Source organism: Mastacembelus armatus, chromosome 21 (genome assembly GCF_900324485.2).
Source record: "Mastacembelus armatus chromosome 21, fMasArm1.2, whole genome shotgun sequence".
In the NCBI taxonomy this organism is placed as follows: domain Eukaryota; kingdom Metazoa; phylum Chordata; class Actinopteri; order Synbranchiformes; family Mastacembelidae; genus Mastacembelus; species Mastacembelus armatus.
In genome coordinates, this window is record NC_046653.1 from 10,409,401 (window position 1) to 10,432,671 (window position 23,271).

A 23,271-nucleotide genomic window follows, 5' to 3' on the forward strand; every position below is an offset into this window, starting at 1 on the left:
TAATACTGTCAGCGAAATACTGTGTGTAATGGGTAACATCCCTGAGTACTCTGCATCAACATCTTCAGGTTTACCATAAGCATCATCTTTTTTATTAATTTTTCATTACTGCACATTATTCTGCACGCCATTTACTCCAAACTCTCCTTGTGCATATTGTAGTAAGCTTGTATGCCTGGTAAGCACATTTTCAGATCAATTTAGATTTTGATGAAGTCCCAGATTATGCACGGTGTTGGCATATCTGTGTGCTTTGCACTGTTTACTGGAGAACGCAGGTAATGGATGATGAACACTGATGGTTAAAGCCAGGATAATTAGTGCCAGCAAAAATTACAAACTCATCAAAAGCAACATCAAAGACTCACATTAGGCCAGTTATAACCCTGAAGCAATGTGTTGTTCAGCGTGCTTACCTGCAAATAAGCACACTCTCATATCAACTTAAATTTTGTGGCAGCATACTGTCACTGTGGACGCAGAATTTCCACGTCTGCCTTCAGGTGAGTGAAGCACATTAAAATGATCTGGGCATTTGCAGTAAGTCAATGAGCATTCCTCTCCCCAGCTCCTCCGGTGTGATTCCGTATCACCATGCAGATCCAAGATTGTTATTTTTATCCACTGGCTTTTCATCTACAAAAGACCGTCTGATTACAGTCTCTCAAGTTGCTGCAAGAATGTTCTGATGCATCGCTGCAACTGAGGACCTGATATGTCTGATTGCTTTCAGTGACATACACAATTACACAGCTGCTTCCTGTGATTAAAGCAACTCTACTCTTTCTAGGCCATTTCCTTCCTCTACCTCATGTGCTTTGTTCAGCCGCCATCTACCTGTCCACCCACTCTCAGTTTGCAACATGAAACACAGGCATTACTTCTCAAATCCTGTACATGTGCATACATAATATCCTTCATATAAAATAAATGCAACCCCACAAATACATACCCGGCATATTTACACATACTGAATATTTCAATATCAGAACTTTCACCTGATGGCATTTTTTGTTTGAATTTACAAAATACACATGCACACACCCTGTAAAAACAAAAACACTGGTGAGGTGACTCAAATTTATAAGGAAATGTAAAGAATTTTTTGTTTTTGTTTAGAGCCTGGAATTCACAGAGCTCACTTTGACAAAAGTTTTTTCTTTAGCAAATTTTTATCTAGAAAACAAGAAAATGGTTGGTCAACAACAAAAAAACAGCATTTGAGATGCAGAAGCTAAGGATTCAACTGTCACAATCTTCATCGTATTGTTTTATCAGACTTTTCTGTGAATTGCCATTTCCCAACCAGCTGCCCACAGACTTCCCCTCTGACTCTGCCCTGCACATCTGCATCTCGTTTCTTCTTTACCCAATCCTGAATTGCACACCCATCACACCACTTTCCACTTCCCTCATCAGCTCACTAGTAAATATGCCTGTCTACTTTCCAGCGTCCTCTGCCAGATCATCTTTTGTGCTTTCAAGCTTAGTCATGCAACTGTTCATTTTCTCCTCATGTGAACCCAGTTGTATATTTTCTTATCTGTTTTTTGACCAGTTTTTGAGTTTATTTTGCACTTTGCCTTTGCCTGCTCCCCATTGACTTTTTGTATTGCTTTTTCCGGTTCTGATTCAACCTCCATTTACACTTTGAATTTGCCTTCGGTTTTCTCTGCTTGAGCTTGTTTGCTTAGACTCACAGTACAGTTCATGTGGTGTTTAAAAAAATGTTTCATCTGTTACTGTACTACTGGCAGCAACATTGAAAACATGATGAGTGCAAATTTGAAATTTGTGCCTTATGAAGGAAAAGTATGGGAGTGTGTTTAAAATGGACATCATTGTTTTCTTTTTATTGTTTTTCATCACTAAAAAGAGTAAATGATGGCTCTCAGATACATGGGTGTAGCAGAAGATGCACAACAATTCTGTAACCTCTGTATCATGAAACACAACAGAAATCAGGGGAAATTAGTATTTTTAAACACCCTATGTCTGGCAGTGATGTTTTGAACTGCTGGGTGAATCCCTAAATCTGCAATACACTTAGTATCCTCTAACCAAGTAACCAAAATGACAAAAGGAGTAAATGGTAAGTTGGTATTTGAGTGAAAATAAATATATTTAGTTGGAGTAAATGCAATAGCCAAGAATGTCCATTTACAGCTTTTTAGCTTACAAACTTGCTGACCTAACTATTATGGACTTAAATAAAATGAAGACTACTGCTTCTATGCCTGGCAGAAGACGTGGCCTCCACAAGATCCATAAAGAGTTCGTCTATTTTACTCCATTACATCCCATTTTAGACACAACTGCAACAGCTTTTTACAAATGTTGGATTTTAAAGATACAAACACACCTTTATGAATGAGAATTATGTCATTGGATATTATCACTGTTCACTAATAGATTATTGAAAAAAAAAAGCAATGTGGATCAAAGCTGGGATGGGAATAGAAAAATTGTAGAATAAATCCTAGAAAAATCTTCTACCCCATACCTCTTTGTCCTTTTGGAACTTTACTCTTGTATGTGGTAAATATTAGTGTATCTCCTGGCTGAGCTTGATCAAAAATCACACTTTTAGAGTCCATATGTACCAACGCAAGTGTGTCCCCACTATCTTTATCCTCTGCACGCATTTTTTGTCAGCTAATTTACCCTCTGCTTCATTCTGCCACCCCCTTTCTTTGCTCATTCCATCCTCCACTCACTCAATCATCTTCTCATACTCTGCTTCTCATTTTCTATCTTCACTCACCTTCTTCTTCTTATATGTCACTTCATCTGTCTCTGTCCTACTCCCCTCCTTGTCTTCACATACATAATACCAATTCTGGTTCTTCCCCAAATTCTTTCCCTCTTCCTAACCTTCCACATCCTCATGCACCTGTCTCTTGTCCTCCACCTGTCTCATGATCTTTTCTTTGCCTCCTGACCCACTCACCTACTTTTCCCTTATAAAGGCAGCATGTAGGAAACTACAGTGAATTGTCTGTGTGGGAGAATGCTGCTTGTTTAGTAGGTGTATAGCTTGTAGAAGGGAACACAGATTATTTGATCAAACAATCTGCGATTCAAATCAATTTATTGAAAACATGTAGAAGTGACCAGAGATTCTTCCAACAGCACCGGCATATTTTTGCATGGATCATACTGCTGAATGTGCACCTTTCTGTCCTTATGGTGACTGTAAACTACTAAATCATACTGATCACAGAAGTGTCATCCTCCCGGTGATGACTTTAAGAACTGCAAGTGCACACATAATTTCCCCCGGCTCCTCTTCTCTTTCTCCAATATAAGGGGATTTACTCCAAGCCAAGACATTCCCCTGCTGTTAATCCTTATGCTTTATACTTCCCCACACTCGGTTCCAGTGCATGTGTGTGTCTGTGTGTTATAGAGATGATGTGTGTGCATACAACAGATGAGCTTCACTATATGAATCACAAAATACTGAAAAAGTGTTGCCTGGCAGGAAATGATCACCTATAGTTTCTCTACATGACTCATGCATGTGTACATTACTGATGTGAGTGTGTGTAATTTCAATAGCCACAACAAATCACAGGCTAACTTCACTGCCACAAAGCAGTTACAAAAAGGGACATCTGCATTTTAATGACAACTCTAATTTATCTATGGCTAGTGCAGATTATTATAGGAGACTCTTGATTTTCCTCACAACAAACAGAATTTCACATTGCTGTCACATTTCTGCTGATGGCAACACTATGCTAATAGTGTTAGAATTTGCTGTGTACTTTTCCAAACAAGCCCATCACAGAGAAGTTTAGGAGGATGTGTGCGGGGAAGCATGTGTGCAAAAGCATTTGCATCTTTGCATATTACGACAGCATGGAGATTTTCCTTTTGTTAGGAAGGTTTGCATGGTTATTTTTGAGTTAAGTGAATATGCTGACCTTACGCACACTAACACATATAAAAGACACTGAACTCATGGACATCATGGAGCTGCTGTTATTCAGTGTAACATATGAGAGAAACTTTGATGAAATAATTTTTATATTGTTTTAAATAATCAGCATATCTTATTTTTTGATTATATACCAATGGTAGCTCCACCTATAGGCTATACATATGTATTACTGGGCCTAACTGTTTTGTTGAGAAGAAGAATTACTGGTAAAGCAGTTCTGTACCACAATGGAAATCAAGGTATTGAGTTTATAGATTTGGGGTGCAGTGGTTTGTATTTAAGCAGTATGCATATAAAAGAATGTATCCATCAAAACACTCAGCTCAAAAACTTTCCTGTTTTACTGGCACATTAAGCACAAAGGAACTTAACTTATTTTCTTCTTTGTAAGCAAACTATGAATAATGTTTTCAATTAAAAACATCAACATGTTACAGTAATTATCATTTCTCTTTTCCATATTCAATTGTGGGACGAAGCCAAATTACCTATTGAGATGGATCACTCCTGCCATCCATTTATTTGCCAAAAGTAACAATCATATATCTAAATATTCTCATGTGCTTCTTTGCAACATAAAACCCTTTGAGATGCATCATTAGATTTTTAAGAAGCTCCATATAAGCATTACATTGCAGAGATAAACTACAGCTGAAGTTTAATTGGGTGATGGAATTTTTAAAACCTACTGGCTTAATTTGTAAATAATTGTATGTTAAGCTCAATAGTAAAAATGTCATAAAAAAATTATACTGTGAAAGAATAATATTCTAAATGACAGCAGTAATTACTACTGTGCATGAATCACCCTTCATCAACATATATACATATAAATCTTCACCTCTGTAACAAATCTTTTAAAATAGTTTAAGGTTGAGGTGTGAAAACAAGTTCCACCATATGATGTGTAAAATACATAGTGTGTATGTCCTGTTGTAAAAGAAGCAGGAAAAAGAACTGAAGATGAGAATTTAAATCAGTGTGCATGTATGCACGTGAACTCATGCACATGTGCGCGCGCACAAACACACAGAGGTATTAACAGTAACATGAACAATAAGTAGTCTACTGACCAAACAACACAGGCTGCCAGGAACAATATTTTCAGTACAGGAACAAATGTGTTAAATCCTAAAGCAGTGAGCTCAATATTCTTCCACATATGGTCAACAGTTTGTGTCAAATATGTACAGGAATTAGTCTGTGCTGAGTAATGCACAGAAAAACCATGTTTCTGTAGTTCCGAACAGGTTTGTACAGCTACGACTGGTCCCAGTGGGAAAATATGTAAGTTAACCACCTGCACTGTGTAAACTAAGCTACACTGTGTCATATGGCAATATGTAAAACTGACAATAGTATATCTTATTTATCAGTCACATGCTCATATTCCTTCATGCAAAAATAATTTTCTCTGTCTGTTAGCATTGTTTAGAACCTTAATTGTTGAGCTCATCATCTCAATTGCCCATAATTTCTGGCTGCTTGACAGATTTCATCCCTGGTTCGATCCTGCAGTAAAGATGCTTGGAGACGCTATGAACTCTTTCACTCGTTATCAGTTTATTTTCTGCATGGCAGTATAACATGCTACTCTATATGAACATTCAGAAACTCCTGCTGGTTAACCTGTGCTAATGAAACATTATATTGCTGATTAACTCTGAAAGACACAACACACAGACTTCAAAACTGAACAGAGCTAAAAACACTTGTGTATAGATCTGGTATCCAACCTTGAAAAATAGCCAATTTGAAATATTTGTGGATGGCACAACACTATTAGGCATGTAATCAATAACCATTGATAATTTCCTTCAGTTAGCACATGAATGCCACTGCTGATAGTTAAGATGATGTTGTAAAACACGTTGTCTATCTGCTTATCAGTGGCTGAAGTCCAGAATGGTGCCTCTTCCCTTGGGCATTTTAAATAGTTGCAGTTAGTTTTAAAATAAGGTGTACAGCCTGGGGACCTGTCACCACTATGTGCTAAACTGGGCATCCTAATGAAATAAAAAGACTGCGTGAAACATCGAGCTACCTGTACAGGCTCGAGTTGTCCCCAGTGACACAGAATAATGCATTTAATGTGTTTTGACTATATGAGCAAATGCATTTCTCCCAGACTCCCACAGCAGCAGAAGGATGGAGGAAAATAGAAAAAAAGGAAGGAGAAAACAAAGAATACATGTCTGTAAACAGAAAAGAGGGAGAAGGAAGACAAACAACTCAAAGAAAAAAAAAGTGAACAAATAATCATGGGACGAGGGGAGCAAGAGGTGCGAGAAAACAGAAAATACAGTGTTTGCAAATCACAAATTAAAAGCATAAGTGCTATACACACCAAACCATGTCCCAGAGGAAATTTGTGTCTTTCAGCATAAAAACCATATATAGAGCAAGTAGGGACAGCAAAGAAAACTGCTCCTTGGCCTCCTGCCATCATTTACAGCTGTGATTAAGGCTGCAAAACTACAAACAGTAGTAAAACATCAGCTGTAATGCCACTCTGTGTTAACTCTATACGTATCGTTCTTTACCAACTGTATCAAAGGCTGAGGGATAACTATAGTAGCTCTAGTGCATATACCCAAGTATTCAAACTGCTGGGTGTACTGCTCTGTTTCTCGACATGTTACCCCAACTTTGATCAATGGAATAATGTGAAATCATATGCAGGAACGTGTGTGTGCATGCAAACAACATCAAAGACACACTTACAAAAACACTGCACTACTACTGCTTGTCACCAGATCTCAGTATGCCTTAAAAACAGAGGAAGATGTCTTCATGCTGCCGTGGTCTATACTGCGTAGAGATACAGGTAAAAATATTTTCCTACAGGGCTCAGAGTCCTGAAAACAAACCTGAAATGTTCTTGCCATATGGTGACGCTATACCTGCCAAAAGCTAATGAAGTGTTCCTGGGCTCATGGCCTAACTCCCATCAAATTTCACTAAAATCTCATTACATTTAATTTATTCTGCTAACATATGGGACTAAATGATGAGAGGTAGTAATGCACTTGCGTTCACCCCCAGACCATATAAATCCATACCAGCTCTAGCATTAATATGGACAGGACCAGAGTGCCTTCATAGACTCTATCACATCCAAACATATCTGTTTTATATTTTTATAATATACATTAATGTATATATGCAAAAAACTCATAAAACTAATTGATAATCAAAACAAGTGATAATAATGTATGACTCATTATTAGATTTTACTCTTAGATTTTTTTTTTTTCAAATTTTCATCACACATATTTTATAGCAGCAGTGAATGTGTCAAGAGGGTTGTTAGAGTGATATGAACATACCAGAAAAGAAAAATAATGTACATTGTGAGAATGAGAATATTAGCTTCAGAAAACACATGTAATGAATTGTGGATGTACTGTATACTGTGTGTAATGGGAACAATAACATTTCTCACTCTAACAAAGCTAAAACTATTTTTTTTAAAGATCACAGTAACTCTCAACATTTAAAAAAAAAAAAAAAAAAAAAAAAAATCAGACAGCATACTCACCACCCTGATCAGTGCTGACGGTGATGATGGCTACCTGGCGAGGGAACGAGCTCATGTCTGACACACCATTGAGCGACTCTATCTCAAAGGTGTAGTTGGCGTGTGCTGAGAAATCCATGACAGTGACAGTGGCATTTGTCAGACCTAATGGTCGCGGCAGGAAACGAAGCTCCTCCTCACACAGCTGGCACCGGTCGGGGTCCGGGCTACAGCGTTTGCACTGGACATTGTAGGTGAGGTCCCGGCGGCCCCCAGTGTCACTGGGAGGCGACCACTCCAGCATAAGACAGGTGTCATTCAGGTTAAACATTAAGTTACGGGGAGGAGATGGAGGTCCTGTCAGGTAAAGCATAAAAAGAAGAAAAAAAGAATAGCTAAATCTGTTATAAGGTAAAAAGATTTTAGCTGATGCTAAATAACGGTTTTGCTGTTCTGGTAGCAAATGCACTCATGTTTCATTGCATGTCTAGACTTTAAACCAGACAGTAAAGGTTTGTCTGATGTAATAAGATCATGGACTTCTTTAAATCTTAAAAAGGGAGTGTGGGCAATGTCTTTTCCTTATATAATTACATTTATAAACCTAGCAGCTGCTTTGTAACCCAAATTAATCTCAGGGTGAAGATGCCAGGGTTGGGTTATGGGCTCAAATAAAAGGCATTGCACTGAAAATATGATTTTATTTAGGAGAAATTATACTTTTTCTTAATAATTCCTACATGATCAAAGTGGTGTAGAAACGCTCAAACTCACTATTGTGACAGTTGAGCTGGATTTCATGACATTAAATCTCACACTCTTAAAGAGTGTTTTGGTGAGATCCAAGAACAAGCCATATTACTATGAACAGAAGATTTAAACACATCATACACATATTAATTCTATGCATTCCTATTTAGGGGTGCAGGGACTAGATGGATCACACACACAGAAAAGCACAGGATTCCAAAAGTGACCCCTGATGCACACCTGAACTGTACTGCAGTAATTTAAAAGTTTTACCTAAGTACCACAGTCAGTTAACCTATATTTAAAGAATCCTGCACGTTTAATAGCTTTATTTCACACAGGAACATTGCAGTATAAATGTGGTATTGTTAAATATCACATTATTGCTGTACCACACAACTCTTCACGATGCGTTCCTCTCCTATACAGTAAACATTCTAAGTTATTTCACCTTTCTTACATTCACATGGGTGAGGTGTTTTGGTACTCTCTGGATGTGTGTGTTTGTGTGTAAGGGTAAGTATTGTGCTATAGCAGGCAGCCAGCTGTCAACAGGGTGGAGTTAAAAGGCCTGAGGGATTTGAACACTCCCCTCCTGCCAAGCTCACTGTCTGCCTAGACAATGGGATGCTTCCCTCTCCTTCAGCATCCCTCCATCTCTCTCCCACCCCGTCTTCGCTAAAAATCTCTGCAGACAGGAAGGCTCCTGCCTCTCCTCCACTTCTGTCAGCGTATGTCCATTCTCTCTCTCTTTATCTCTTTCTGCCTCTATCGGCCATTATCTCACCTCCTCTGTTCTCTCCATCGAGGAAAATCCACCCACCTTCCCTCCTGCAGAGCAGCCCCACTGCCATCAATCAGCTCCCATTCTCCTCTAGGGGGAGATTGGTATCAGCATCCCCTTCCTTTCTCTCTTTACTGTCTCTTCCATCCAGCTTTCACACTTTCCCCCCACCTTCATTTTTCTTTCTGTGGCATCCCCTTTTTCTTTCTCTCTGCCTTTGTCTTCCTCAAGCTCTCAGTCTTTAATCTCCATTTCTTTTTTTCTGTAGACATCAAGTTAATTGTTTATGCTCTGGCCTACAAGCTCCTGATTAAAATGCATTATGTGAGTAAACACAGAGTTCAGGTAGACGTGCTAGTCTACTCCTCTAGTTTGCTGGGTTGTCACACCCCCACAAGCCTTTATCCACTGTGTTTGTTTGTACTGAGAGGAAAAGTGGCCTTGAAGATTTAGCATCTGCTTATGATGTGAAGACTTACTTCAACAACTAACAACAGCTGTTGAAAAGTTCTTGAACAAGGTACAAAACTGCATCTTTGCACACTGCTCCTGGTCTCTAATTGTCTTGAAGGGGCATTGGTGTTATTTTTTTCATATTTCTTTGATGTTTACCACACAAAGATGAATTACCCATTCACCTCACATATAGTAGAGTCTGGACTTTTTGCTGGTGGCATATTTTACATGTAAATATGATTATTTTTGATCCTATTTCGGAGGAGCTTGAGAAGCTGGATCTTAAAATGAACATGACTTTAATGAAAGAGTTTTCTTCATTATGTCATTTTTGTAGTTGTGCATATTTAAATTTGTTGGACCGGGACTTTTATATTTATTTATTTAGATTTAGTAAAACTGCAGTCAATCTCTATGTTTACTGCTTTAGTAGCTGTCCAACAATGAGAGACTTTGCAGTGGGGAGCCTGTATAAATGTTTGCATTTCTATGAGCTGAAGCAAGGTGTTGCATCATCTAAATTAAGACATGAACAAATTGTATGAAGAGTCTTTCTTTCTGAAGGTTTCTTCTGCAAACAGTGCAGAACTGTAAATTCACAGCATTCCCACAGTGACTTTGTATTTCTGTAAAAGACAAATACAGCCTTCCACCCCAGAGAGACTCTAAGACGTGGCCCCCGTCTATCTCAGTGACAGCTAAATGGCTTTTTAATTAAAGGAGAATTAGTGTGGTTAAACTGTAATTTAATGCAAATATGAAGTCATAATGACAGTCAGTGAATCATCATTGCAGATGAGGCAGCTGAACAAAAGCCATGTAATTCATCCAGAGACTCTCTAATGCACAGTTTCACACCAGATAAGTTCTGGAGACGAGGCTGGATTTACGGCCATAGCAAATTCTGAGAGACCACTGGAGTAATCCATCCAACTCTGTAGATAAAGTAATAACTTTCTCAGACTGTCGGACATGCACAAGTGTAGAAATCTTTATCGTTTCTCTATCTCCCAAATAACATTCTTGACTGTGATTATCACACTCTCTCTTTCAGCTCACTAGGGGTGTGTCAGGCAGTAAATGCCAGTGAGAGTTAAAGTTCTCCAACAGCTCTGATCACACCAAAACGGATGAATAAATGCTCTTTACATTGATGTGGTTATGTGTCTGTAAGTCTTACACCCTAGTTGGTGGTATACGTCTACTCACGTGTGCATGCCATAGTTGGAGGATCTTTCTCAGCCCTGAAGAAGCCCTTTTCACAGCGGCAGATGGCAGCCCCTTTCCCGTAGCTGAAACTATGCGGAGGACACTTTGAGCACTTGATGTTTCCGGCATAAGCCTTGTAGAATCCTGGGTGGCACGCTGGTGGTGACAGAAAGACAACATTTAGAGATTTGAGATATATAGCCACACCATGTTAGAGACGTGCAGTACAGGTAAAAACATCACATGGAAACATCATGTCTTCATAATGTTTCTTTATGACTTGTACTGGGTGGATAAAACAACGGGGTTTTTTATCTATTGATTATTGCTGACATCATTTGATTAACACAGCATCAATAGACAAGAGACACTGGAGTTGTCTGCTGTCTGTCAATAATTAACATAATTATGCTAAACATGTCTTGTATTTACCAAACTCATATCTTAGAGCATTAAGAACTTTTCATGAAAATCAGCTTCTCCTTTCAAATATGGAAATTGATGCAGCAAGGTTCGGCAAAATATAATGACACCATCTGCTTTGATTTTGAACCTTTACTCTAAGTATTAAAAAGTATTATTCATTTTATTCATGTATTTTCATTTTATATGAAAACAGAGGAGCCTAACAGGCATTCAAGGAGAGAGATATTCATGAAAATTATTATTGTTTGTTTTAGAATTGTGTTTTTTTTTCTCCAACTGCAATCAGAGCAGTTGTAATGTAAAACATCCACACGTATTTTTCTTTTTCCTTACTGAATGAGAAAACTGGGTTAACCCTGAGGATACTGACTGCCAAAGCTTTAATGCCTAATTTATATTCATTCCAGGTGTGTACCTCTCAATGAATATTTAAAACTGAGGGAAATATGATGAGTGAAAGGCTTTTTGACAGGTTTTCACACTGAGTCGGTTTGTAACAGCTTTTTTAGCGCCTTAGAGTATTTTACATTTAGTTCAGTTTGTTTGTCTGTTTATCCAAAAGTCAAACTTTGTTAAAGTGAGATTTCATACAACCAGAGAACACAGGTAGATAAGAGTTTTCAAGCTTTGGTTTGCAATTTTCTATTCTATTAATCAAAAGCAACTGTGTTTCACAGACATCAATGAAAACAAAATACGGTTATTTCAAAACAGTAATTTGGCTGCAAAGACATTTGGCAAGGAGAGTAAGATAAATTCTTCTCTGACCATTTGTCTTTCTTTCACACTTAAACTATTTCACACTCTTTCATTTGTCACAGTTTTTAGAGTGATGTATTGGTGGATGCTAACATTAACCACCATTAGTCCACACTATTAGAAGAAAAACTTTTTTGGCATATCACAGAAGGAAAATGAGTGTAAATGATAAAATTAATGATGCCTGAACTGCATTTAAGGTTCAGTTTAAGGATCCTTGTGTATACTGACTGACTGACAGTCTCATGGAGTTCAGTCAGCACTGTGCAGACGCAATAATTTGTGAGCCACCTAATCTTAGAATAAGCCTTTGGAAATCTACATAGGGAATGATTTTCCTTTCACGTTGCCCCTTCATATTTCTACAGTAGCCCAGAAGGGACAAACCAAACACTGGCTCTAGACATGGAATCATTTTTTGTTTTTAAGGTGATGGCCACGTTTACCATCCCTCATGCCTGGGTTGGTTGTGAGAAGTGCTCAGAGGGTTACATTCTGCAATCTCACCACTAGATGTCAATAGATCTTTCACAGTTTACACACTGCAGCTTTAAAATATATTAAAAACATTAATAGGACTGAAAATTAGAAGAAATACTGTACTATTTCTACAGTGCAGTAAGCCCCTGTATTTTTTCCAACCTTCAAGGGTTTCAAACACTTTGGTTTAGTGCATGAAAAATGTTGCCAAAATGAATCTAACCCAGATCTAACTGCTAAACTTATTCCAAGTATCCTGTGTATTAATGCATGTAATGATGATTTCCTATGTTGATTCCAGGCACCCATATTTCTGTTACTATTAAACCCAAGTTCTTCTACTAAAATCGTTTTCTACCAGATTTTTTTCAAGTCCCAGGTAAATATAACATGTAAACGCAACTTCCCCTATTAAAAAAAAAGAAAGAAATGAACTCTCAGCTTGTACACGTTTGTGAGTCTGAGCACTTGAGGCCAATGGCAACTGCCTTTTAATCGCATTTTCTCAACTCCTCAGAGCTTCCATGTCCTAGAGACACGCAAACACCTCTTACCCAGTGTGTTTTCAATTGCTGCCAGTTGTCACTAAGCACATGGATTTAACAAGGTAACACAAGCTGAGCAATTTGAAGGGAATCTCCTTGAAGCCTAGAGTGCCTTTCTGTGTCTCCACTGCAGCCCTCTGATAAATGGAGCTGTAGGCAGGTCAACGAAGTGCCCAAAGCCACAAGTGCTCTAGTCAAACGGGCACAATTGCAACAGAGGCAAAGAGGTTAACACATACACATGGCAGAGGTTGACACGAACAGTCCTCTTACTGTTTGTATGCACTGTAATGTATACTATTGTGTGTATCTTACAGACCTTTGGCTACTGGTCACAAAAATCACTTTTAAATATACCTATTGTACTATTTTGTGTTCTGATGCTTTGTGTAGGATTGTTGTTGGCAGGCACTGAGCAGGCTGCATAATGTTTGAGGAACTGGTCTGACTTAGCCATGCCTGGCCACACTTTGAACAGATGCTTCCTGAAAAAGGCTATAAAAGCAGTGTACTTATACAGACTTTTGCTAATTGTGTTGATATAGATCAATAATGACTTTAATTTAAAAACTTGATACTGGCTTCCAAAAAAACTGACATATAGGTATGTGTGCAGCATACAAACAGACACACGCACGGAGGCTATCTGTATCAGTATGATAAGTGGCATCCCCTACAGCACACCAAGGCTGCCTATTTCATTAACCTCTGATACCAACGTGTCCTTGAGTCAAAAACCGTCCGTCAGCTCCCCCACCTCACTAGACCCTGTTTTAGACTCTGTCAACCTAATGGTCCCTCTGCTCGACCTTCGCTGAACTGAAGGGATGTTCCTTTTCGAACCTTGCAGCTTCCTCCTGCAATCTGTCTGGTCACACTCTGTTCCAAGGCCACAGTGAGGCTGTTCAACGGCTGACCGTGCATCACTCGAGGATGGACACACACATTGTAGGAAGAAGGTTAGCGAATACATGATGGTACACACACATACAACTGCAACAGCAGTGACAAACTCTACGCTAAACTGAACTAGACAGTCACATGTGAATGAAGGCTGGACATGTTGATTACAGAAAAAAAAAGTCTGCAAATCAAATACTACTGTTGAAAAACTATTTTCTCCTACAATCATATGTATTGTATGTGTAACACAATCAATACCTGAACCATCTATCTACAATAACCCTGTGTTATTGTAGATAAGTCTATGGATATTTGCAAACTGGGCTGGTGATGACCTGGTGACTAATGAACATGAGAGCCAAAACAAAGTAGCACAGCAAATGGAGGCAGCAGGGCAATGCTAAATGGGTCATATGTGTGTTTCATAGGTTCAGTGAAATCTCACACACATGTAACACATGAGGGGATGTTCCTTATGAGAACTGAATATGTACATTGCATTCAATAAAGCAGTTATTACTATGGTGTATAAGAAAAGCTGTAATCAAAAAGCACATTTGTAACATAAGAATGTTAAAATAGTATAAGGTGTTATGGTCAGCCTATTGCTGCTAGTAACAGTAATGACAGAGCTTCTTTCTGTGTCGAGTGACACTGTGCGTTTGCCATTGAGACAGACATGTGATATGACCACAGCACTGTTTGTTGGCCCATAACATTTAGAGTGAAGGTGTATATGCAGAGGGAACAGAACCACCGCTGCCTGAACAGGGGTACTGATTCAGCAGATACTGCATAATATAAATGACACCAAGACGTTTTATGCCACTTAAAGTTTTTCTACATGACTTTTTGTCTATCTCTGTCTTTATATATATATGTCAGATATTAAACCACCACCAGAGCTCGTAAAATCTATAATCAATACTGTATACCTTATAGTTATTCAATATGTTATGTCAATAATGTATCACAATGTATTATGAATACTGCTGATTGTGATTATGATTGATTTATAAATATTTTACCCTGAATCAGCCTGATCTCTGTAATCCATTGGTGATGAGGAAGTTTTAGATTATTATTATTATTTGAAATTAAAACACAAGCTGTCACTTCACAGTGGCAACGTCAGGCCTGGATGTAGTGTATACAATACAGAAAATCTGTAACACAAGTAGACTATAACTGACCAGGGAGTTATAAAATAGTACACTGACCCACTGGCCTTTATGGCTCTGGTCTAATTTTCAGACCACAAGCCAAGGTTAATGAGATTTGGAAGTCATCCAGAACATCTTCAAGCCCAGGACTCAGACACCAGAACTGGGTCCTGAGACGCAGTGGCAGCAGATTGGTTGGTGAGGCCTCCTACTTCATACTCACTGGACCTGAACAACAGCAGAGCACCTAGCAGACAGGTCATATATGGGGAGTAGACCTGTGTGTCTGCATCTCTGTCTCTCTCCTGTCTCTACTGTACTTTATGACCATCTGCTGGAACTCTACTGCCTAGGTAAACACATCGGTCAGCCATGCAGTTACCATTTTATTTAAAGTATCTGGACTGTTATGTCTCTAAGTATAATGTAAGTATACCCATACTGTTTTCAACTGTAGCAAGGATGTGATAAACGTTGGCAGTGGACACTAAAAGTTATATAGCCAACCTCCACAATCAATACACATTTAATTATGAAAGATTTCAACTGGGCCATCCAATAAAAAATAAATTTCTCCTTCATTAAAACATTAACATGAACCCCATTCCTACAGTACACAAGGTAGTCTTTAAATGTGATTTTTATATTGGGAAAAAAAAATATGGCAGTGACTGAAAACAGCTCAATATGTTTTCTAAATTATTATATTATATTATATTAGATTATTATCAATTCCTGGTCAAAACGTGGTTCATATCCAGTCAGCGAATGTCCATGAATGTCATTCCCTACCTCTGTCTGCCCTCAATTCCTGTCATCTCTACTTCAGTGATCAAGAATAGCCATAAAAATGTCATATCATTATTTCTGCAGTATTATTTTGCAGTTCCAATCAGCGTAGTACAACACGTACAGCAGAACCTTTTTTACAGTTATCTAGATGTTTGTTTGTGCATGAGTGAATGAAAGTCTTTTTGGTGTCTAGCCGATGATGGTGGGTTCCTCTCCTGGTGGTCAGCGAAGAAGAACAATTCCAAGAGGAGCACAATTCTGCAGCATTTACTTGCAGAACCACATCAACAAATGTTGCAGAATAGTTCAGCTCTTGAAATCAAAGGCAGCGTGGTGAGGAGGCGATGCAAAGGATGAGAGATCATTGCAGAGATGGTGACGTTATAGGCGAGATGCAGTCTGAAACTTATTGCATATGGGGGGGGGTGGCGGACACATGCCCTATTTTCTATTTCATTCAACACAAATATTGCCCTCCTCAGTTTTCCATCTGTGAAAACTATAAAATGATAAAAATAGCACTTATTGCTTTTTCTGGCTGCTGACATGAAACACATCTTGTCCACACATACAGTATCTTGGATATTAGAATAATATTGTCTAGTCCCCTCTTCTTGCTAATACTCATCATATTCCACAAGAAGAAATTTATAGCCCTATTCTCCTCTCTCATGCAACATGATATTTATGCTCACTTCCAAAGAAAACAAAGAAAGGCTGCCGATATCACTGAGATACATTAAGATAACACTGTGCTACAATAACAGTGAGGAACAATTCATATCTGTGGTTTTTCCAACAACACTTGTCTGTGTTCTCACATACTTCATGCTTCTAGTTGTAATGCCATATGCATTACAAGACTTGAGATGATGAAAAGTCACACCTCTCCTTCAGCTGCTCTTACAAAAGCAGTAGCTATAGCACTGTGAAACCTGCGGGTAATAGTTTCACTGTAATCAGAAACAACGCTCTCAAACACTCAAAGTGAAACGCCCTCCACTCCTCTCCCTTCCAGTCCGTCTCTTACTCATCAGCCTTCCTCCCTCTCTTCATTAGCTGAAAGCAGCGAGCGCTATCTCTGATTTGCACTTGAGGATTAGTGGGCCTCTCCAACACACATCCGCTGAAGTGTTGAGAATTGAGAAGTGTTTGCTCAATAAGTGACAGAGGAAAAACAGGTTTCCTCTTGTGAGAGCTTCAGCAAGTTATTAATAACTATATTTGCACTATAAAATATGTGGATCTTCCTTTCTTTGCTTATCTTTGATGATACTTGCAATCATCATAATCATAATCATCAGTCACAATATCACCATCATTAAAAGTCATGTCAAGTTAATACTTTCAGCTATTGTATTCTAACCAGGCAGTGAATCTTTATCTTTATCTACATGTATATGTGTACAACATACATACAGTACTATACTTTCTCTTCTCTTTTGTATATATGTGTGTACAGTGTATTTACATTGCTTTTCATTTGCTTTATGTTATATGCGCAGGACATATGACAAACTGAGGAAATGACATATGTTTTCTTTCCACTGTAATCTAGTATGTTTTTGTTATGGCATCATTGTCCCTCAATCTGAAGTGATCTTGAACAACTAAAAATGAATTTGATCTTATATCCCATCTATCTTTCCTTTCACACCAGGCGCATGTGTTTGTTTAACCTCACCAGTGTGTACAACCTGACATTTCAGTCATGTCTTATGCTTTCAGTGGCTGTTACCCTCCTTCTATTCACTTTCTCCTAATTGCTTCCTGATTTTAATTTCAATCATGGCATTTGGGGATCATCACATGTGGTTGTTTTGTGAAGCGGTCTATTACTAGCAATGTAGCGAATGCTAAGTTGGACACAGCAAACCTGCCTCATTGATGATGAGAGGGGACTGAGTCTCCCTCCACTCAGCCGCATCAGAAGCATCATTCGCTATTTCTAGTTAATTTGTTCCTTTATGTCTCCATGTAGCCTTTTGCCACAGTTATTTGAATTTCATCTATTGCATTGATTTTTTCCATTCACTTTAATTAGACTGGTATTTTCCAGGATGAGGGTTTATTGCATTGAATATGGCTTTGATAAGATACAATGACTTGAGATTCGTTATTGAAGCTCAGGTAATGAAGGTATTAAGCTCTTTTAATACAGGCCATTTTTGTTAGCAAAAAAACAATACTATTAACAAAGATAATCAGAGCAAATGATCTCTTCCACTGACAACATGCAGACTGGAGGTGTTAGAGACTTTATAAAGAATTGAAATCACTTACACTTGGAGCTCTCCACCACTATGGCATCACATGTTAATTCAGCTTCAACTTAACTCTGTTTTTGTTTTATTCTTTTATTGTCATGGTGACACCTGCAGTTTTCTCCCCTTCAGACTCTCTTCCTACTCTCCATACTCTACTATTCCTCATCTCTCTACCAGGGCTCAACCAATCACCCTGCTCCTCTCTTCGCAACTGTTCCTTATGCTCTCAGTCAAAGGTCCTTGTAGAATTTTTCTTATGAAAAAAGAAAAGTTCACCAAAGCTAATTGTTTATACATGTTGAATACATAGGTTTGCTTAGTAAACAATGAAAAGCATTTTCAGTCTTGCATTGTGTCTACACCCATATTTACTTGCTAGCAGCCATCTTATTCCCTGCCAGTGGATGCTTTCACTAAAAACCAACATAATTGTAGTTGTCTGTACCGTGTGGACTGTCTCTACAAAAAGTTGCATTTATTGTAATTTTTTTGATAAACAGCCCATGAACCAGCATGAAACTTCACAAATCATTCTTACAAAAATCCCATATTAACAACACAGTAGGTTTCTGCTGTATGTAATGGATTGTCTTGTACATTTCCACACTACACAGTGATTCATTTACAACAAAAGACAGCTGACATCAACGTGTTTTCTATTCTATTTAAAGTTACAATGTTAGGATTAGGCTTAGTCAAATGCACTGATAAGGAAGATAAAAGTAAGAGGGGAACAAAGAGTGACAGACTGAGAAAGGGGAGAAAAAGAGTTCATTGACAACCAGACAATGAAATGATGAAAACACACACACTCCCAAAAAAAAAAAAAAATTAAAGAAAAGCCATGAGAGCACTGGCCGGTTTTCATTGAAGACATTGCTGGATGGACTCATTCAGAGGCAGCCAGTTGTCTGCAACCTGTATCAGTGACATTATCAGAGGCAAAGATCTTTTTATGGACTTCACAGAGGTCAGCCCTACTGATCCCTTTATGGCCATGTTTATAGCAGTGCAGAAACAGTCTTGTGCAAAATGAACTAACAGAGTAGTAAACCTCTCAAAAGACATCCGTTAACTCTGAGCAAGAGCAGACTTCCTCTCTCAATCTTACTTTGGAGACAAAACAGTCGCTGGTAGAGGCTTTGGGATAGACAGTAAAACACTGCTTTTATAGTCTGGGTTGGACTGCTGAGACAATGCCCTGACTGGCTCCCAGACAGTGCTGGCCTGTATTAGGATATATCTGATGCCTGATCACAACAGTAAATCTGTGATAGCACTTAGAGTTGGCCAGTGGGTGCTGACACCATAAACTACTAGTGGAATGTGACACTTGTTGCCCCCAGCAAACGGTGGAGTTTAAGGATGGTGATGACACTTGTTTGGCCTGTCAGTCTTCTCAACACATCGGTCCAAAGCAGGAAATCCTTGAATGAATACTTTGACATTGCTTGTTTACTTTCTTGCAGAATAAATTGACATCTGTACAGCAAACAGCCAGCACTTGTTTAATTTAGATTTAAGGCCTGAAACGGGGAAAAACAGCTGGCTTGTCTCTTTGAATATAGAAGATTTGGTTAAAACATCCATACATTTAAGGGCTGTTGTTAACAGTTGTAGGTCAAACTATGCATGGCACAGGTCTAGTGTAAAATACTTGGTCCATTTTTAATACTTTCACTGTTCCTCGTTTGTGGTTACGTTTCCCTCTTGCTCCGGCAGACACACCCGCACTTTGTGTCTGTTCCTCTGTGAATGTGTTAACAGCAGATTCAATCTTTTGTGAAGATGATTTAGGTAGAACTGGGTTGTAATCAACAGAAATCCAGTTCGCAAATTTTGTGATATTGCCACTAGAAAGTTCTATGTTTTTTTTTTTAGAGACTGTTGACAAATATTCATATCCATCACACCATTTTCACTGATTCTCAGTTTAATTATAAAACTCATAAGGCTGTATGCATCTTGAAGAAGACAGAAGGCTTGTCAATGTGTGTGTATAAAGGCCTAATGAATTTATTAGAAGGTGTTATGAAGATTAGCACGAGCTAACCCCAAACCTTTCCTTCACTCCCTGCCTTCTTTCCGCATGATTGATGCTGATTGTGGTTTTAACATGCTGTTAAATCGACAGCAAACCGTCTTTAGCAGAGGTCGCATTAGCATAAAGGCCTTCTTGTGGAAAATAAACAACGGCAATGTCTTCTCAAAAACAGCACAAACAAAAGAGAGAGATAATGACATGGCAGCCCTTTAGTAACATCAACAGCAACATAATGGAGCTGGAGTGAAATTAAAATGGATCAGTCACTTTAAATGGCTCCCTTCTTTTCCCCTCTCTCCTTCCATTCATTTTCCTTTTCCTTCCTAACTATCACTCTCAGACTTACAGTATGTATATATAGTTTTATGTATAATAAAAAGATTCATTGATGCAAAGTTGTATAAGGAATAACATAAATAATAAGCAGGTTCATCATATACTGACTAAACTGCTGATTTGCAAACTTTTTTTTGGCAGCAGTGGAAGAACATCTTTAAAATTATTGTTAAAGCACTGCCTCATAGAGCTACTCCTCAGATCAGCCAATATACTGCAAAACAGACCACATCTGGAAAAAGAAAAAAGACAAAAAGGAAACATTAAAAAAAATTTGTTAATGATGACACTATGAAACTGTGTGTTGGTGAAAAGTGTCAGTTTTTATTTCAAAGAAGCTGCTGTAAGGATGCAACACGTCACGTAGCTTGTGACAAGTGAGAACATTTCTCTGTCCGACAGTGTGTTGCACAGGTGTTGTATGTATTTAGGAACAACTTGATAAGAGCAAGTGTCACTTAAATTGACAAAGCAGGAGAGTAAAGACAAACAGGTGTGTGTTTACTTAACAATACTGGTGAGATTACCAGTTATCTACACAGTAGAACAACTGTAACTATTAATTGTAAAAACACAGACTTATATAAGATGTTAGAAGGTTCTTGTGTAAACAATGACAGTCAAGGTGCTGCAAACTGCCTATGATATTATGAGAAATAATAAGCGAAGTTAACATTTTGGCCTGAGGATAAAGCAAAAGTTGAGGTCACAAAGGTTTAAGACTAGTCTATGGAGAACATAAATGTGCTCAGTTAATTTCATTGCAAGCTGGCTGTTAAATTTTATGACAATTCTGACGTCCGAAAAAGGGTCAATACCTAAACTACTGTAGGAATTTAGTTTGTGACACTCAGCATACTGAACAACAATGGTGCCAAATTGTTATTACTATTATTTAAACAGTATTTATTACTTGATACTTGATGCAACTGGTGACAGCTGGACATTACAGGAAGACATTTTTACATCAATTTAATCATAGCCCTCATCATCTATGAAGAACAAAATGCCTGACATATCATGCTTAAAAAATAAATTGGAATAAGTTGGACTGTAAATATATGAAAATGTAATAAATAAAAAAAAAACAGAAGTAATTCTATGCTGCAAATCTTTTTATTTTGATTGCATTGCTCTTTACTGCCCTTTAGGTTTGTTAGTGGAACTGCTCTGTTCTGCACCAGTGTTAGAGTGTACGATAAGAACTGTAAGTACACTGCAGAAAACTTTTGTTGAAAAGTGTATTTTATATCATGCTGTTGCAAACTGTAACTTTAAGTAACAATGACTAATCAGACAAAATTCTGCCTTTATTAGTCTAAAAAGGGAACGTACTTGCTTTATTTCATACTTGGCATGTGGCTGTACACTCTGTGTTGACCAGGTGGAGTTTGTGACTGAGGATAACTTGCTCAGCAAAGAACAGAAAGCAATCCAAGTGTAGTCATCTGGGATGATGGAGTGTACCTTCATGAGACTAGCGGGAAACATTTGCCAGTAATTAGGAGAGAATGAGCACAATTGGAGCACAAGCTTCTCTTGTTAATGATCTAAGGACAACACACTCTCTCTCCACGCTCAGTGAAATTACAAACACACACTTCCTCAAGCTCACTAATTTTTACTAATGTTCGTTTATGTCTCTGCAGTTCCGTTAGCACATATCATCAGCAATGTAGTAAAATGACATCTGATGAGTGGAACAGATTGAGTCTTCAGCACTCTGGCAATGTATGACCAAAAGATGTTTGAAGATACAGTACAGCAGAGCCTGAAAGTGTTCCAAAGTACGGATGGCATTTAGTACAGGCATTCAGTTGCCTGTAAAAAAGCCAAAAAACAAAACAGGCATTCAATTTTTCTAGTTATTTACCATCTCCAGTATAGTAGGGAAGGGTCTAAGCACAGTAAAGTGGGGGATCTTGCCTGCCAATTGTAGTCATGCTGTGGCAGTTACATACAAAGGCTTAAGTCAGTCTCTATATTTACAATTTATTTGTGTAAATCCTCTGCTATGGGGTTTAATTGGCTGCTGCTGCTGAAGTGACAGCATTCTACCGTTCACAGGTTCCTAATTGTATGTTTAGCTGGTCACTGTAATTAAATATGCTACTGAGTGTGTTTTGTTGGAGTGTTGATGAAGGGTAAGAGGAAATATTCTAATCATAAGTATGTGTCTGTGAGTGTCTTTCTATGTTTGTATGTATGTAAGACAGTTTTCAGCTTAGAGTTAGAGCCAGTTTAGGTTACGGTGCAGGTTTGGGGATGGATGATGAGATCATTAGTAACATTTTTCACGATCATTAGAAAGCTATTCTGGCAGAATTGCATTTATTATATATTTTTAAAATATATTAGCTGTTGCAAATTAGTGGTACATAAACTTGGACGCAAGATTGTGTGTGTATGTTTGCATGTAGAAGCATGCTGACACATGTCTAAGCAGCTATCTGTAAAGATTCAAGACTGTGAAGCTTGTGTTTGTTGTTGCTCAATTTTTAAAGATCATAACCGAAACACAAACAGCAGCTGGTTTCTGTTGTTTTAGGAGCCAAATGTTGAGAGTTGAACTTCTTTTGGCTCAGCTGCCTGCCATCTAGTGTAACATAATTTGGCTTTAGTGTTAGCGCTACCCTGTACTGATTCTCCAAGAGCACATGAGCTCAATTTTCACCTGAACAACAGGATGCATGGTGAGATGTGAGATGTCTGAGACTGAGTACTGATGAAGAACCTGAGCCTAGTGTGATAGTGTGTTGACAGAAATAGACTGGAGACTGACATCATCAAGAGTTACACATATTTAAAGGCACAGGAAACTCAGTGGTGTGAAAAAGTGTTGGCCCCCTTCCTGATTTCTTATTTTTTTGCATGTTTGTCACACTTTAATG

General features: G+C 38.2%; 1 protein-coding gene across 2 annotated transcripts in view; it reads right to left on the reverse strand.

The window, feature by feature from the left end:
* The window catches only part of LOC113123121 (ephrin type-A receptor 6), a 140,562-nt gene that overhangs the window by 53,654 nt on the left and 63,637 nt on the right, over nucleotides 1–23,271 (reverse strand). For both annotated transcript variants that reach the window (XM_026294939.1, XM_033325799.1), the window contains 2 exons: nucleotides 10,666–10,821; nucleotides 7,488–7,823 (listed from right to left, as the gene is read on the reverse strand). In XM_026294939.1, the coding sequence (XP_026150724.1) occupies nucleotides 7,488–7,823; nucleotides 10,666–10,821 (492 nt within the window). The remainder of the gene's footprint in view (nucleotides 1–7,487; nucleotides 7,824–10,665; nucleotides 10,822–23,271) is intronic.